The sequence below is a fragment of the Oryctolagus cuniculus genome, chromosome 2, assembly GCF_964237555.1.
Source record: "Oryctolagus cuniculus chromosome 2, mOryCun1.1, whole genome shotgun sequence".
NCBI classification, from domain to species: domain Eukaryota; kingdom Metazoa; phylum Chordata; class Mammalia; order Lagomorpha; family Leporidae; genus Oryctolagus; species Oryctolagus cuniculus.
Window position 1 is genome coordinate 67,612,529 of NC_091433.1, and position 17,864 is coordinate 67,630,392.

At 39.9% G+C, this 17,864-nt stretch overlaps 1 protein-coding gene across 50 annotated transcripts in view; it reads right to left on the minus strand.

Moving 5' to 3' along the window:
• Positions 1–17,864, minus strand: part of SORBS2 (sorbin and SH3 domain containing 2) — a 232,794-nt gene that overhangs the window by 40,322 nt on the left and 174,608 nt on the right. For 34 of the 50 annotated variants that reach the window (XM_070068408.1, XM_070068407.1, XM_070068402.1 and 31 more), the window contains 5 exons: positions 17,336–17,392; positions 11,320–11,369; positions 8,846–9,033; positions 5,060–6,649; positions 1,258–1,346 (listed from right to left, as the gene is read on the minus strand). In XM_070068408.1, the coding sequence (XP_069924509.1) occupies positions 1,258–1,346; positions 5,060–6,649; positions 8,846–9,033; positions 11,320–11,369; positions 17,336–17,392 (1,974 nt within the window). The remainder of the gene's footprint in view (positions 1–1,257; positions 1,347–5,059; positions 6,650–8,845; positions 9,034–11,319; positions 11,370–17,335; positions 17,393–17,864) is intronic. The other 16 variants (XM_070068417.1, XM_070068412.1, XM_070068415.1 and 13 more) reach the window with 3 other exon arrangements.

Below are 17,864 nucleotides of genomic sequence, written 5' to 3' on the forward strand. Positions count from 1 at the left end.
AAATCAATTAGTTCTGTATTTGAGCTATAACGGGAAGATACTAGATTGCCTATTCACCATCCTATTTTATCTTAGGCACTAACGTGGATGAATGCCTAATAGGAGAATAAAATGTGTGCAGAGAGTCTGTCCCAGGTGGAATGTTGGCTGTTCCAAGGCTTTTCTAAGGAGAGTTGTGGAAGGTCAATTGCTTTCTCTCCTGTGGGTTGACACAACTCCTTCTGAAGCATGATAAAAAGATCAAAACTCATGAAGTCCTCATCCCCTTTTTGATATTGGTATATTAATATTTAATATTAGCATTTTAGCAAGTTAATCTTAGCTCACTTATCACTGTGAGGCAAGTTCGTGGCCAAAAGTACAGGCACGATCACCTGACAGGTGTTGGAGGGTTCAGGAATCCTGCAGCACACGGTCCACCAGCTGCTCATCTTCTAGTGCTGATGTAGTATGAACATGTGACTCTCCTCAACCTTTGGGGCCCACGAAACCATCTGAGGCCCTATGTAACTTATAACTAGCTACCCAGCTCCTCCTTTCCCACCAACTGATATTCCCTATGCCCCATTCTCTCTCCCTGTGAATCTGATGAAGGTTAGGGTATCTGGACCATTTCTGACTTCTTCGGGGTTCTCACAGGCACTGGGCTATACCTGTAAGATTTTCCTGGAGTGGCCACTGGTTTATAGTCAAGGTTTGTTTTCAACAAACCCCTGTGGCTTTAGGGCAGTTTATTAGCAAGAGCTCTAGTCCTGGCTCAGGGCCACGGACAGAGTCAGTCGGTACAGGGTTCGCAGGAGAAGTGCCACAAAGACCTGGGGTACTTAAAAGTGTTTTCCAGATATTACCTCCAACAAAAGAGATGTATGTGAATCTGTACTGATGTGCAATATAGTTGGCCTAGGGTTTGCTTCCTGAGTGATGGGCAGGAAATTGTACAGAGAAAACTTCCTATCTCTACTGGGTGGCCCAACTCTGGACTCTTTTAGATCACTCTGCTATATCATGGGTGTCAGCTGAAGACCCAGAGAGACCTCCCTGCCAAAACTGGACCACAGCTGGGGAAAACTGGAGCTAGGGTCAGAGTGCAAGTTGCTTCAAGTCCTCTTCTCAGGCTCCAAGGAAGACTGTTCCTAGTCTCTCAGTTGGATTTCCATCTTTCAGTCTGGGTTCTCTACTGGTTTTGAAATCCATTTGGCTGGCAAGTGCTTGATCAAGTATGTTAAAGGACTCCAATGTTATTAAACTAACTACTACCTCTTTTTCTGGAGTTCCTCTTCTTTCCCGCGGTGCACTTCTCCCCAAGTCAGTCAAAGTGGACGAGTAACTTCTAGGGGACTCGCGGTCTATTAGAAAGGAAAGGGCCCGTCAGAGCAAGAATCTGCTTCATTAAAAACAGGCTTCCTCCACCATTTTCCTTGGTGGCAACTATTGCCATTCCCCACCCCCCATATTTGGAGAGACATTTTTCCTGAAAACATGGCTGTAGAACTCTTATAATGACAACATTGTGATATGAGGTACAAAAAACCATGTACATTTCAAAAGGAAAAATATTCCAGGTTGCAGAAATTATAATAGTTTATATAAATGTCAAATAACTAATTATGCTATAACATCCAGTGTAGATAATTCAGTTATAGGAACTTTTCATATCAAAAATTTGTAATACTTTCTTTTTTTTTTTGCCCCCAACTTATAATTATTATGAAGTCTATAGAGGATGGAGAATTTGGAAATAGCAACAATAACTTGAGAAACAAACATTTTGTGGAAAGACAATACAGCAATGTAGGAATGAAAAAGAAAGACAAAATCAAATACAGTATGATGACAGGACTATAGTCATATCCATTCTGCTGATGCTGTACCCTTTACCTATGGCCTTCCCTTCTAACTAGCTGATAAATTACCCTATCAGAGAATAAATACATCTTTCAAGAAATCAAAGAGCTAAGCAGAAAGCATTGCATTAGTGGGCAAATTGCTTAGAAATATTGAATTAAAGGATAAGTCATTATATTACAAAATAGTGACTAAATTTTTTAACAGTATGTTATACTTTACACATGCATATGATTTATATTTATAAATATACTGAGGTGAAAAGTATTCCAACAGTCTATATTGTAGGATTTACCCGTGTAAGTTAATCAGTTAATTGTTTCTTTTATGTTTTTAATAAAATTAATTAGTTATATTAAAATGTATAAAATATATATTAAATTGTTCTGTTGAAAATTAAGAAGCATTAAAAATGAAATTAACTTTATTCTCATGTGAAGGAATTTGAAATTCTGGTCCACAAGAAGAAAACACTATATAAAGATTTTGACTACTTTGACTATATGGAAGAGTTAACTGCTTACAAGTGGGATATGACATCTGAAGGGATTTCAAAAGGTTCATGGAAAATACGTACTATGGAAAAATATGCATGGGTTTCTTTTTTTAAAAAAGATTATTTATTTATTTGAAAGGCAAAGTGACAGGGAGAGGGAGAAGGAGAAGAAGAGACAGAGAGAGACAGAGAGAATGTTCCATCTATTGTTTTGCTCTGGAAACACCCACAGGAGCCAGGGCCTGACCAGGCTGCAGCCAGGAACCAGGAACTCCATCTTGGTTTTTCACATGGATGGCAGGGACCCAAGTACTTGGACCATCCTCCCCTGCCTTCCCAGGCGCATTAGCAGGAAGCTGGGTTGGAAGTGGAGCAGCTGGGACTTGAACTGGCAATCAGATACTGAGGAGAGCATAACCTGCTGTACCAGAAGGCCCATCCCAACTATCCACAGATTTTAAATTTTTTGCACCAAAATAAATTTAACCCCATTTTCCATGAACTTTTTGCAATACCCTCATATACAGATAAATGTCTAACTCCGAGTTGTGAATTCCAAAGTCTGTGGGTTTAGGAAGGTGACATGACCACAGATTTTAGGTAAAACCTAACCAGTAAGATCACGCATGCTGGAGGATTATGTGTAGTTCACTCGTCATTCTACGTTAATACACTATTATGATCATAAGGCTTTTATAATGACAATGTTTTAAGTTAATTCTGCTACTTAATGGCATAGAAACTATTTTTCACTTGGGTAAACACAGTTGGAATGTAAATATTTTAACAAAAGCAAAATATTCTCTAAGTGCATTTCAAAGCCTTCTCAAATCATAATCCACTCTGCATTTAAAATTGAGAAGTGATTATGTTAGCATATTAAAAAACTGAATAAGGTAATTTTTTTTTATTTTATTTTATTTTTTTACAGGCAGAGTGGACAGTGAGAGAGAGAGAGAGAAAGGTCTTCCTTTGCCATTGGTTCACCCTCCAATGGCCGGCCTGGCCGGCGCGCTGCAGCCGGCGCACCGCGCTGTTCCGATGGCAGGAGCCAGGTACTTCTCCTGGTCTCCCATGGGGTGCAGGGCCCAAGCACTTGGGCCATCCTCCACTGCACTCCCTGGCCACAGCAGAGAGCTGGCCTGGAAGAGGGGCAACCGGGACAGAATCCGGCGCCTCGACCGGGACTAGATACCGGTGTGCCGGCGCTGCAGGCGGAGGATTAGCCTAGTGAGCCGTGGTGCCTGCCTTGAATAAGGTAATTTATTAAAATTTAGGTCCTAAAAAAAAAAAAAATTAGGTCCTGCTCCATCTTGATTAGAAAGTGAGATTAAAGAAACTATAGAAACATTTTAAAAATTTGAATGTATTTCAAGCATGTTGTATAGTATAAAGGAGAGAAAAGATAAATGCTAATAAGTAAATTCATACAATTGATAATTGAATCACTTATGTTATACTAACATCAAATATAAATAACATCCTTTTTTTACTCATGGAGATTGCATTTTACACTATGGATGCTGAATTAGTAGAGGCTTGAGTCCCCTCTCTGTTATCTACTATCTATGTGAACTTGGGCAAATGTCTGTCCTTTCTAGGATTCAAGTTCCTCAATTGTAAATCTGTTTACAGTAACACACATCCCACTGGCTTATGGCCTTTTTAAATCTGCTGCTCTGTTGGTGACTCAAGTTCCTTCCAGCCTCTTAAAATCTGCATGGCAAACAGATGCATTTTATGAATCAATGAAAATAACTGAATAAAAATATTAAAACAGCCTGTGCTTGTAAGTTACCTAATCCTCACAAAAATGGCCTGTGTTTGAACTGCTATTTGTCCTAGCAATTCAGCGATGACTGTTGTTTCAGTCAACTGTGAAAAGGCAGTTGAGGTTCACTTTCAACTTGAGCAATCTAACTCACATTTCAATATGATTGTTATAGCAGAAACAAAATAAACAGATTAGTCATGGGAAAGAAAAGAATGTGAGTGCACTGAGTGATGGAAATGGGATTGTTACAGACACAGCTTAAAGATACATTCACAAAAATTTGACCCCAATTGCGTCCTTTAAATAGAGAAAATTATTAAACTAACCCTGGTCTCTAACTGCTCACAATCACTAATCACATAGTTTAGTTTTGCTTCCTGAATGTTTTGATATACTGAAGTATCTTCTGTGTCGTATGTGACAAATTTATTTTATTATTAAATTATTAATGTATTATTAAAATAATTCACTTGTTGAGTGAATGACTATAAAGTTTTAAAGATAACATACAAATAAAAGGCTATTTGGTAAACTGTTGACTTTGATTCACTTTGCTATGAAAATAGAACTCTTCGGGATACCAATATTTAATGATAGTTTCGGTCTTTAAATATTCTTTTTAATTTGATGAATGGCTTAATTCGCTTAGTCTAACAGTTATTTCAATCCTAACAGTACGCTACAAAATGCTTTCCTTTTTGGTTTTGAACGAGTAAATTTTTGTGAATTGATGATCACTTTAAGCCACACATAAAGTCCAAGTATCACATGAGCAAATGAGAAATATTCAGGAAGATACGCTTGTACAATGAGCATTTGCCTCGCAACACACAGCGATGCTGGTGGTCTCACAGCTCAGCACGATGAGATGTAGGAATGGAACATGACAGAGCTGGAGGGTGAGTATCGGAACCACAAGGACAAAGCAAGGGAAGTTCATCCACCTTGGAGCCCCAGCGCACTGTCACTGTCGTGGTGGTGGAAGTTGTTATTGGTGGTGTCGCCGTCGTGGAAAGAGGCACTGTGGGGCATTCTCCCACAGTCGTTCTGGTACAACGGACAATGCATAGCACCATCGTGAGGCAGTGGGTGGAAAGGCTGGTGCACGGGGCTCCTTTTCAGAGCCCGGAGGGAGGAATTCCTCTCGGGAATATCTGGCAGCAGTTCACTGATTAGACGGTGCAATATACTGTTGTCTGGCAAACTTCCCCTTCTCTTCTCGGCTTTGATTTGGTCACAAATGTCCTGGAGGGCAGAGTCCAGAGCCTCAAACACAGACGTTTTACATTTTGCCTTTTCGGTCTGTTTTTTGGGTGTTGAATTTCTTTTCCTCCGGAAAGGCACAGGACTGACCAGAAACGCAAGTTTAGACAGGCCAGGGTCCATTTCTCGTCTTCTGGGCTCCTCGGCATGTTCATGTTTGGCTCTTTCATGCTTTAACATGGTGGTAAAGCGAGTATAGGACGCAGGGCATCTGCCTTTGCAGGAACTGATGAGGTGCCGGTGGTGATGGTGGTGGTGATGGTGGTGGTGATGGTGGCTGGACCCATAAAAACTTTCAGAGGAGGTGAAAGAATAGTGATCGAAGTCACTTTCGCTGCAAAAGGATGACCCTTCTACGTGAATGTAGTCGCTGTGGTCGGACACAACTCCATCTTGGTCGCTGTCGGAGAATTCCACGTGAGGTCTCGGCTGCTCGTCACTGGTGACTTCGATATGGATCGGCACCAGGGCTTTGGACTTGTAGCTTCGCTGGATGTGAGAAGGGTGCCTGCCCTGATTTTCTTCCTCCAGCAACGACTCAATGGAAAATCTCCTCTTGGGACACAAACCATTCTGCTGTGCTTCTAGGGTTAAAGGAGATAGCATTTCATCTCCTAGATTTGGCATGGATTTTGACTTCTGAATCAGCTTTTCGAATTCAGAAATGCGGGTGGGCACCATGTCCCTGGGCACCTCCTCGGTGGAGGACTGGCTCCACCCGTGCAGCAGGCCCCTGTGCTGCTGCTCCTGTTCGTACTGCAGGATTCTCGACTTCACAGAGCAGATCACCTCTGAATTCATCAGGTCCTTGCGGTTGATGCGGTGCATTTTCTTGTACATTTTCAGGAACCCTGGGGCGTCGTGGGCGGACCTGTGTCTGAGTCTCGATCTGCCGTTACTGCGAGTCTCCTGCATGTAGGGGGAAGCCCAGGTGATGGAGCCGCTCTCCTTGGAGTCCTCTTCACACAGCAGGGAGCCCATACTCTCCGACTTGGTTTTCTGGTCGGGGAAGCTTTCGCAGTCGTCGTTTAGGAGATCATCGCAGCTACGGGATTTGAGTTTGGGGGACACCGTTTCTTCAGTGCTGCTCCAGATCTCTGCATTTTGCCGGGCCATCTGCCAGCCATTCTTGAAAGTAATGGCCCTTTGGGAGTCCCGCGGGACGTCCAAGTGCTGTCTATAAGGGCTACAGTACTCTAACTCACTGCAGGGGTTGCCGTTGAGCCCTGCGTAACTGCAAAGGGATGGACACAGTTTGCTATCATCCCCACCTTTGAATCCAGAGCAGCGTGGTGGAAGAGAGACATTCGGAGAAGTTAAAAGGTTCACAAAGAGAGGAGAGCAGGTCAGTAGGCATCAGCACAGTAAAGAGAAAGCAGTTAGTGTGGCTTCGTCTAGACACTGATTGTTAACTTTGAGAGAAAAAGGTCTAATTCTAAGGCAAAGTTATTTTTTTCAATGACTGTAGTTTTGCTGATAACACAGTCAATAAAACCAGTCCAACAAATAATTGGTAGAGCTAATTTACCTCTTTCAATCGCACAGTTCACTCATCTTTCTGCCAATACCAATATGCTTATGTACCAGAAACATAATAGTACCTCAAAGTTAATAGCATGACTTGGTAGTAGTCTCACAATGGATTAAATAACAATCAATGGCAAAACTGTTACAGATTTTTATCAACTTAACAGGGTCAGGATTTGTGTCTCATTTGATTTATAGTAATAGGTTAAGAGTAACTTAAAATTTACATTTAATTAATACTCCCAAAACTATATCAAATAATTTTTTATAGGTACTGCATAGAAAAAGCTGTAAGACAAAATCCTTTCCAAAGTTGCAAAGTAAAAATGCTATGAACTATTGCTGCTAGTATTTTTCAAAAAAAAAAAAAAAGTAACAAGTGCCTCTTTAAACAGATTAGTTCACCTCTTAGATGACTGTCTTTACCCTCTCCTAGGGGTAACTGGATATACTGCAAACCTCTCAAAGGAGCTCAACGTATTCCGCTTTTCTCCTAGGAGGGTTTTTAAAAAATCATTTGAAATTTGATAATAGCTAAACTTGACCTCAAATTTGAAATATCCATTGAAAATGTCTTATTTTGCCTTGCTGAGTTAACTACTCAATTACATGTCTTGGGACATTTTTTTCTTAGTAATAAAACCTCATGGAGGAAAATCTCTATTGGAAGCTGATGCCTTACAGTCACCCCCAGATTCTTTAAAAGCTGACAGGCACGTTGGCAGATATGGAGTGTTGGGGAAACAGGCATGTTGGCAGATACGGAGTGTTGGGGAAAGGAAGTTGATTTACACTCCCTAAGGTGAAACAAATAGAATCCTAACTCTTGAGAGTATCCAAGAATAGTGTGGCATTGCATGACCTCCTTACTGCTTTATGGTATTTGTTTGCATAAATGCGTAGACTCTGATAAAGGCCTCTCTGTTAATGGGAGGAAAGGAATAATGGATGGGACTCACTCCTTCTGCACCAATCAGTCAATATTCATAGTTTCTCTAGTCCAGAAGAGGGTTAGGCCTCTCGCCTCCCCTGAGTCCAAGCATCTCAACCAGTTTGTCCTTTGCACTCAAATCAGATAGCACCGGGCAACACGTTTAGTGCCTGCTTGTGATCCATGGAGCGGAACCTGTCCTATTTCACTGGAACTTCTGTTAGAGCTCATTTTCTTCCCAGATTTGTAAATTATTTTCTCTTCTGTTTCAGCCCCGATAGACCACTGAGGACCACGGGGTCCCGTAGCTGATGCAGGTCTGGGTCCCTGTGGGTGGTGGTCGAGCCTCACTCTCCAGCTTGGAAATAGCCCTGGGCCAGTGGTGCTAATGCACTAACTGGTCTTCCAGAGACCTGAAGGAGTGACTTGCCCCCTCCCACGCGTTAGCTCAGAGGAGCCAGGTCATCTGGAAAATGGCTTTCTGACTTCTAAAGTTTATAATTATGGCTTGGAGACAGTTCTCACTATGGACTGTTGTGAATTGAGCCCTGTGTTACATACATGGGAGAATGTGGACACCCTGCTTTCTATCTTCTGTTGCCGTTTGTAATCTCTAAACTACCTAGTTCACTAATTTGCTAGTTGTGGTAACGTTAGAATAAACATTGCAAAATGTTGATTATATGTAAATGCTTATAACTGTCATCTTCTAAGAGCTTGACAACAAATTACTGAATATTTTGAATTTCTTAATAAAACATTATCTTTTTTAAGGGAAAGGCCTTGACAGGTGCTAGTCACAGTGTCACAGTCCTTTATGCAACCCAAGTGCCTTACCAGCTTGAGTCTGTCTGGGTAGGAAGAAGGCTCCTGTTCTGAAATTACACCGTATTCAGACCCTGTAGGTAAAACCTAGCACACATCCCTATCACCGGCCTGGCTCTCACTAGGTCCTCTAGGCTAAAACCAAAACCAGTCCACTGTTTGCATGTGCATTATTATTGCTCACCTTTTGCTCTCGATGGGGAAGAAGGAGAGGAGCTAATGAAAGACTTTGTAAGGGTGGTGCTTGATCCTGGGAGGTCTCCCCGACCTGGACTAGTCCTGGCTGCACTTTGCTCCCCCAACCCCCTTGGGGGCCCCACGGCAGGCTCGCTCTTCCTCCGTTTCCTGAAGTCACTGGCCATGCTTGCAGAGCTGAAAGAAGGAATCAGCATCAGTTTTATTGGTAGAATCCATTTTTGAGCACAGTTTTAGGCTGACAGCAGAACTGATAGGGAGTACAGAGTTTATTTATGCCCACTCCCTTTCCTCTTGCACATGGGTTGCCCTCTACTGCCATCTCCTATGGGTGTGTACATTTGTTACAGTGCAGGAACCTACCTTGACACAGCATCAGCCAAAGTCCACGGAATACATTAGGGTTCGTGCTTTGTGTTATACATTCTACGGGTTTTGGAAAACATGTGGTGACCTGTGCCATCGCTACTAAAGTATCCTACAGAACCGTTTTACTGCCTTAAAAATTCTCTGTGCTCCGCTTATTCATCTCTCCCGCGCCTCTACTGAAAATCACTGTCTCCATAGTTTTGCCTTTTCCAGAATGTCACAGTTGGAATCATGTAGAATGTAGCTTTTTTAGATTGGCTTCTTTCACTTAACGTACACTTGAAGTGTATACTAATATGCACTTTATATTCATTTAATATAAAGTCCCTTCATGTCTTTTTGTTGCTTGGATGGCTCATTTAAAAAAATAACTGAATAATATTCCACCATCTGAATGTACCACGCGTTGCTTCTCCATAGCAGCACTTATGCACAAAGGTGCTATAAACGTCACGTGCAGAAGTCTGTGTGGGCTTAACTCTATATTCACCTTTTCATGACCAAAGTCTCCTAGAATGAACATGTTGCGATGACAATGCCGTGTTGTGATTTGTATCATACATCTTTTCTCTTTAAATGAAAGTTCCAGCAACATGAGTGTATTGGAGGAGGTTTGCCAAAATGGAGGAAACAGCTTGAAAAATGTTACATGCTCGTGTTACAAATTTCTCTTACATCAGGATTTGCCTGCAACTGTTCTTAATAATCTTAGCTTTGGAATATCTTATGCTGGAAGGCCAGCAATTTCTATTTAACCCAGCAAATAAACAATTAAAGGCTCCCTTTGCCCAATTTTATTTAGGATATAGGCAGTCTATATTCGCAGGGAGCTTTGCAGTTGGGTATAGTATCATTTAAGACAGACAACAGTGAAAGAAGAGACACAGCGTACTGTGTATCACACCACTGGATAACACTATGTTAGCAACAGAAACACCAGCTCCTATGGAGTGCAGTGCTGTGCTTTAGGTACGATGGCGTCTTACTTAGGTTTCACAGGAAACGCATGAGGTAGGCATTGTTATCACAGTTTTACAAGTGTGTAAGCCAAACCCATGTCTCTAGGAGGTACACAAGTGAGGCAGACCTCAGAATTTACGTAGTCTTCTAAAGACAATGTCCCATGTCCTAGATCCGTTTTTGCTGTGACTATCCTGTCAAGTGAAGGTGTGTGTCTTTTATAGCAATGGTTAGGTCAGATTAAAACCCCAAAATTCAAACATTTGAGGTGTATATATAGATGCAAAAAATAGAAATGGAGGGGTTGTAGGAGCTCCTTCCTACGTGATATTAATGTAGTCGGATGGCACTCATGAACCCAATTTATGAAGGACTTAATTCATCTTCTACTTATGTTGATGGAAATCTATGGAAAGACAAATTCTTGTTACAGAATTATTTGGTGATGATGATCCAATATGGCTGGGAGTTTTTATTATTCAGTATTGCTGTTGAATTATATCTGGATGCTTGCCATCCTTTATAAGTTAAGTGTGATAGTTAAAGCTTACTAACAGAGTTTACCTTGGCTGGACTTGAGGGCAATTAGACCTAGTGGTTACAAGCTGTCACTGGAGCCCAAACGTGAGTTCTTCAGAGGTAAAGTACTGATAACAGTACTGAGCTCACAGTGTTGTCTTAGGATTGAAAATGATTATGTACTTAGAATGCCTGATATGTGGTAAACCCTCATTTATTGGTAGTAAAAGTATTTATGATTTGTATGATCAGAATATAATGAACAAGTATTTGTGTAATGATTTTTGATTTCTAAATTTTTAATTTCTAACAATTTTATATATTACCATGAGTATCACAACATCATTGAAGTTTAGTTATTTTTAATCCCCATAGAGAGGAAAGAAAACTGGGTATAGTTGGAGACAAGGAAAGAAAGAGTTTTTCAATCCAGAATTATGCCACTTAATTTTTATAAATTAGTGGAAGTGGTGCAGAAGCAAATATATTTTCATCAGACATGGTAGTTAAAACTGTGTGATAGATGATCTCATCAGTACTTCACTGACTAGCATTTCTATAAAGGAAACCACTGTTGTTGAATATTCTGGTCGTGTGATGTAATGCGATCCTTACCTACTGGGTCTTTCCAGGCTTCTGTCATTAGGAGACTGATACACGGAGGCCTGTTAAGATAGAATAACAGTTTCATGAAAATTTTCACCATGGCAAAATTTCATTTGCCAACATTGAAAACAGCTTTCATAAAAACAATGTCATAAAGTCAAAATTCAAAATACCATGTATGATGCTAACAAAATGCCTTTCCACAGAGAAATCATACCACCTGATTTGGACTGTTTTTCTTTTCTACTTTCTCTTCTGATATACAGTAATACATCTTTTGGGGTAGCACACATTATCCACAACCCTAGCATTCATTGTATGGGAAGAAGCAGAAAAATAAACAACATTTTCTCAAGAATATGGAATAAAGTGCTAAATTATTCTATAACATTAACTCCAGAACCCTTCCTATTGAGTTAAAGAGGTTTCATATAAAAAAAGAATGTTTCTATTTTTAAAAAATTTCTAGCATTATTGAACCCTTATAAAACATTAATTTTCTCTATAATTTCAATGTTTTAGTGTCAGGTGTCATCTTCAAAATAGAAGAACTTGGGGTTTCTTTCACCTGTCAACATAGACATGACATTTTAATAAAGCCCATGAATTTTGAAATTAAACTCAACTATCTGGTACTTTAATCAAGTACAGCTGATACCTTACAGATGAGGAGGTCAGGCTTAGATTAAATGATCTAGTGAATCAAAATACGTCTTTTTTTTTTTTCTTCAAAAAATGGATTTTAACCATTTTCCTTCATTCTGTATAGTATACAAAATTGATACTAAGTAAAAATAACATAAGAATTTTTCAGGGGTGGTGCTGTGGCGTAGCGGGTAAAGCCACTGCCTGCAGTGCCAGCATTCCATATGGGCACTGGTTCAAGTCCCTACTACTCCACTTCTGATCCAGCTCTCTGCTGTGGCCTGGGAAAGCAGCAGAAGATGGCCTTGGGTCCTTGAACCTGCATGGGAGACCTGGAAGAAGTTCCTGGCTCCTGGCTTCAAGTCAGCGCAGCTCTGGCTGTTGCAGCCAGTTGGAGAGTGAACCAGCGGATGGAAGACCTCTTTCTCTCTCTCTCTCTGCCTCTGCCTCTCCTTCTCTCTCTGTGTAACTTTGGCTTTTAAATAAATAAATAAATCTTTTAAGAAAAAAGAATTTTTCACTTTCCATGACCAACTATTGGTATAATTTTTGAAATATCTATAAACAAGAGAAGACCAGTATTGAGTTCCTGAGTAGTTAAGGTGACACTGCAAGATGAAAGTAGTTCTGATGTAATGCTTTGAATGCATAGGGAAATGTGTATATAGCTTAGGCTTTGCTTATATTTTATAATGAGTTCCTCATCACAAACTTTGGTTTGATGAAGAGCTGAAATTCTAATTTGAAAATGTTCATCTATGTGAAAGTTTAAAAATGTCAGCAAGAAAGGCAAGATTTGACAGCTTTTATATTCAGCTATTTTCACAGAAATGTTTTAGCAGAGTATTAAAAACTTAATGGATTTAACCTCACTTTACAAACTCTGTTCTTTTTTTTTTTTTTGGTTAATTGGTAAATTAGTACTAATTAAAATATTAGTATATAATTTTTAAATTCTTTAAGTAGATTAGTCTGACAAGCCCCTGCTATACATAACTGTAAAACTGTTTCTATTAACAGACATCTTAACTTGATTCTATGTTACTTAATGAAAATGGAATTTTGCCCAGAAAGAAACAAAAGCATCTTTCTGTACAACAAAACTCCTCCTCATTTTCAAAAGAAAAAGTGTATCCTAATATTTTAGCTCCTAAAAAATCATATTCCTAGGTTTCCAACAAATACAGAACTAGAGAAAAAATTTTGTCTGTATTAGTCTGATAAATGCACATAATTATTTCAATTTGCTGCATTCTGGTGGAGAAATATATGCTAAATATGAAAAAATCAAACAGGTAGGAAAGATGAAAATGATCATTGCATGATAATTTAGAAACATTAATTCTACTTAATTGTAAAAGAGCAACACCAAAGAGCTCAGGGTAATGCCACCCAATCAGATCACGGCTTCCACAGGACACGCAAACTCAACTGATGACCAAAACTGTCAAATTCAGGGCACTCTTGGAACAGCCTCAGAGAAACCAGAAATTTTGAGCTGCTGGCTTATCAGCAGCCTAAACAATAGTGTAGTAAGAATGAAAACCTAGCGTCAGAACTGATAAATTACTCATGCTTCAGAGTTGGGCAAAGAAACCATGATTATTCTTGCTTGTGCTGGTTTCTACATCACATACAATGAAACCAGTTTTGATTTTATGTATACTCAGAGACAGTTTGGTATTAAATTATAAATTAACAGCAAAAAGTCTATATTGAAGACCAAGAGGGAAACTTGTACAATAATTAGAGGAATGGTATATATCCTGAAATGGAAATTATTTCTAGAAAACAAGTAATACATTTTACCTATCACAAAGTGCAGACAAAAATAATTTTCTGTTAGGTCACCATGTGATTAAACTTTGCTTTAAAACCATCATCTTGGGGCCAGCACTGTGGCATAGAAGGCTAAGCCTCCACCTGCAGTGCTAGCATCCAATATGGGCGCCAGTTTGAGTCCCGGCTGCTCCACTTCTGTTCCAACTCCCTGCTAATGTGCCTAGAAAAGCAGCGGAAAATGGCCCAAGTGCTTGGGCCCCTGAATCCACATGGGAGACACCCAGAAGAAGCTCCTGGCTCCTGGCTCCTGCAGGGGATGGGCCAGGCTGTTGCGGCCATTTTGGGGAGTGAACAAGCGGATGGAAGATCCCTCTCTCTCTCTCTCTCTCCTCCTCTCTCTGTATCTCTGCCTTTCAAATAAATATATAAATCTTTTTTATAAAAAACCAAACTCTCATCTGTTCTTCATTTATGTCTGTTTCTCAGATATATATATATATATATATATACACACACACACATTTATATACATGTATATGTTGTACACAGTATATACTGGGTACTTAATACATGGTAACTAAATTAATGTTTAATCAAATTTTTTACCAGAAATGTTTACAAAAGGTTATTAAAAACAGAATACAAATACCTTATGAAAGCCTGTTTTCTCTGAAAAACCATGATGTTAAGTTAATAACATAGTCAATGTGCTATTAGAATCATACAAGATCCCCCCTCAATATCAAAGAGATAACAGAAAATAGTTTAACTACTAGCAAAGTGCTTTCTAATGAGATTTTCTTTTGTTACTACCGTAACATTATGGAACACATAGAATTAACTTTCTACACTGGGGCTAGCATTGTGGCACAGTGGCTTAGGCCACCTCTTGCAATGCCGGCATCTCCTATGGGTTCAAGTGCAAGTCAAGGCTGCTCCATTTCCAATCCAGCTCCCTGCTGGTACACCTGGGAAAGCAGCTGAGGATGGTCCAAGTGCTTGGGCCCTTGCATCTGTGTGGGAGACCGGAAGAAGCCCCTGGTTCCTGGCCCAGCTGTGGCTGTTGCGGCCATTGGGGGAGTAGACCACAGAATGGAGGATCTCTCTCTGTCTCTCCTTTTCTCCCTCTGTGTAGCTCTTTCAAATAAATAAAATTAAATCTAAAAAAAAGTTTCCACATTTTTATAATGAAGAATTATTGTGTAATATTAATTATCAACACTTATTTCACAGAAATTCAATAGACAACAACAAGTAGTATTAGGTAAATAATTTCTTTGAAAAAAATCGATTAATTTATTTATAATTTCTTAAAAATATGAACTCTAAGTATATCTTTTTTTTGACAGGCAGAGTTAGACAGTGAGAGAGAGAGACAGAGAGAAAGGTCTTCCTTCCGTTGGTTCACCCCCCAAATGGCTGCTATGGCAGGCGCGCTGCGCTAATCCAAAGCCAGGAGCCAGGAACCAGGTGCTTCTTACTGGTCTCCAATGCGGATGCAGGGCCCAAGCACTTGGGCCATCCTCCACTGCCTTCCTGGGCCACAGCAGAGAGCTGGACTGGAAGAGGAGCAACTGGGACAGAACTCGGCGCCCCAACTAGGACTAGAATCTGGGGTGCCGGCGCCGCAGGCTGAAGATTAGCCAAGTGAGCTGTGGTGCCGGCCTAAGTATATCCCTCTGAACTACTAAAAAGTGTGACACAATGGAAATAGCAACTGAAATAAAGGTTGAGAGACCTGTTTAATTTTTAAATTTTGCCACCATCTTAACATGTGATATTTAACATATTTTGTAAAATTGTTATCCTTTACTTATCATAATTGATAAGTTACTGAGTTAGATATGGTACTCTCTAAATATGTTTCAGTTCTCAGTGAGTCAACTACCTTAAAAACACCCTAGAAATATCTGACCAAAATTAAATTTTGGTTAAACTGAATTTTTGATTAAACTGAATTTCAAAATACATTCTTGGGTTGTTCATATGTTAAATAATATCCTTTTTTCAGAGACAGAGGTAACATGACATAAAGAATAGAACTGTTTATTTTATTTGACTTCAGATTGTTTGCCTGGCTGTAAAGTATAAGCATTCAGAAATGGCTGAATTCAGTAACCCACAGTGTTCTTGGCTACTCTATTGTAGTTTTAATTAAATATATAAATCTGTAATTATTTTAACCATCTCTCTGTATTAACACACACTCACAGTGGAAATAATTTGAAATTGCAAGCTTGGCTACTTCTTCACAGGCTCTATGCTTGCAACTCCAGAGGTCACCACCATGTGTCAGTAGTACCTTCTTCAGCCAAAGTTTTCTACTGGTTTTGTTTTCTAGTAGTGCATATTTAATTAAGATTTATTGTTACTGTACTCACATAAGACCACATAGAAACTACTATGAAAAAACCAGCTTATTCACTTTGTTCCCATCCTAGCTTCCAAAAGTTCCTACAAATAAGCTTTTATGTAGCCGATGGTTACCAAAACAGTGCCATTTTTTTCGTGTGACTTCTAATGAATCCTTTATCTGCTCTCCAAAATAATTCTGTTTTTGAGATTATTTTTGATCATTTATGCCCTTTTCCCTACTCTTTTTGCTTAATTAAAATAATGATTTACATGACCTGGCATTAATTTTTCACCTAGTTGATTGTCATAAGAGCTCTTTACTGGAGATTGTAAATGCATTTCATCTTATAAAAGCTAGTAACGACCTGTTGTAGTGTTCCACTGGATTACAGAGTCAGGAAGGATTAGTGGTGTCTGTCCAGGGTGCTGGAAGTTGTGACACATATATTTACCAGCCCTATTCTTCACTGATGATAATATCTGCAAGTCATAAGCATTTAAGAAAATGAAAAAATAAATAAAGTTTAGGAGTATCAGGCACCTAAACTCTCAGTCTGCACCTTTAAACATGATTATAAAATGGCCTTCTAACAGGATTTTACATAGTCTAAGAAAAATAGGTGGTTGGGTTGGGTGCTGTTGCACAGCAGGTTAGGCCAGCATTCCACGTCAGAGGGCTGGTTCAAGTCCCTGCTACTCTGTGTCTGATCCAGCCTTCTGCTATGCACATTGAGGCTTCAGATAATGGCTCAGATACTTGCGTCCCAGCCACCCAGGTGGGAGACCCAAATGGAGTTTCTGGCTCCTGGCTTAACCCTGCTCCAGTCCTGGCTGTTGTGGCCATTTGGCGAGTGAAACAGTGTATAGAAGATCTGTCACTCAGTCTTCCAAATAACTACATTCATCTTTAAGAAATAATCTAAAATACCCAGGTGGCTAAAAGATGTATTAAAACTAATACTCTTGGCTTGGGGTTTTCACCTTGCAGAATACCAGGACTGCAGATAAACAGCTGAACAGAAAGGTATAGTTGCAATGGTTTGTCATCTGGAAGTCAAACACAGCCAACAAAACCGGGATAATGAATGTCTAGGCAATGATACTTGATACAACACAATGACGCAAAGACAGATTTTTGAAAGTAGCTTGGACACTCTAGTGAACTGTAAAACATGGATATTCAGATTCACAGGAACAGCCTCTAAGGGCGAAATCTGAAAAACATAGAATAATTTGCTTTTACCTCATTGGAAACACCAGAAGACTGATCTTGAACATAGTCCAGAGCCTTTTTAGGAGGCTGCACCACATAAGCAGAAGTGTAGAGATGGAATGGAGGAGAATCAATGCAGCAAGGAATGGACATGTGGAAAAGGTGACAACAGTTAGAAATCAAGTGCCGACAGCATCGGGTACACATAAAGAGTGACATGAATGGAGCACGACGGGGCAGCCTGGGGAAAGAGTGCACTGCTTGTAAATATTCTCACACACTGGGCACCACGGCTGGTGTGCAATTAGTATATTTGTGAATTCACTTCGTCACACCCAAATTAGCACTTCCAGTCTCTGGCCACAGAGCAATGCAAGGTCTATTAAAGAAACATTAAAGCAGTAAGTGGCTGGCATGCTGGTGAGCTTCTACGTGGGGCTGAAGGTGGTTATAGGAAATGCTGATAATTTAAGCTCAGCACAGAAATTGCAAGGGTCCTTATAAACTTTCTGACGAGCAACACAGAAAAGAAAGCTTGAGAATGGTTTTTCTTGGAAAT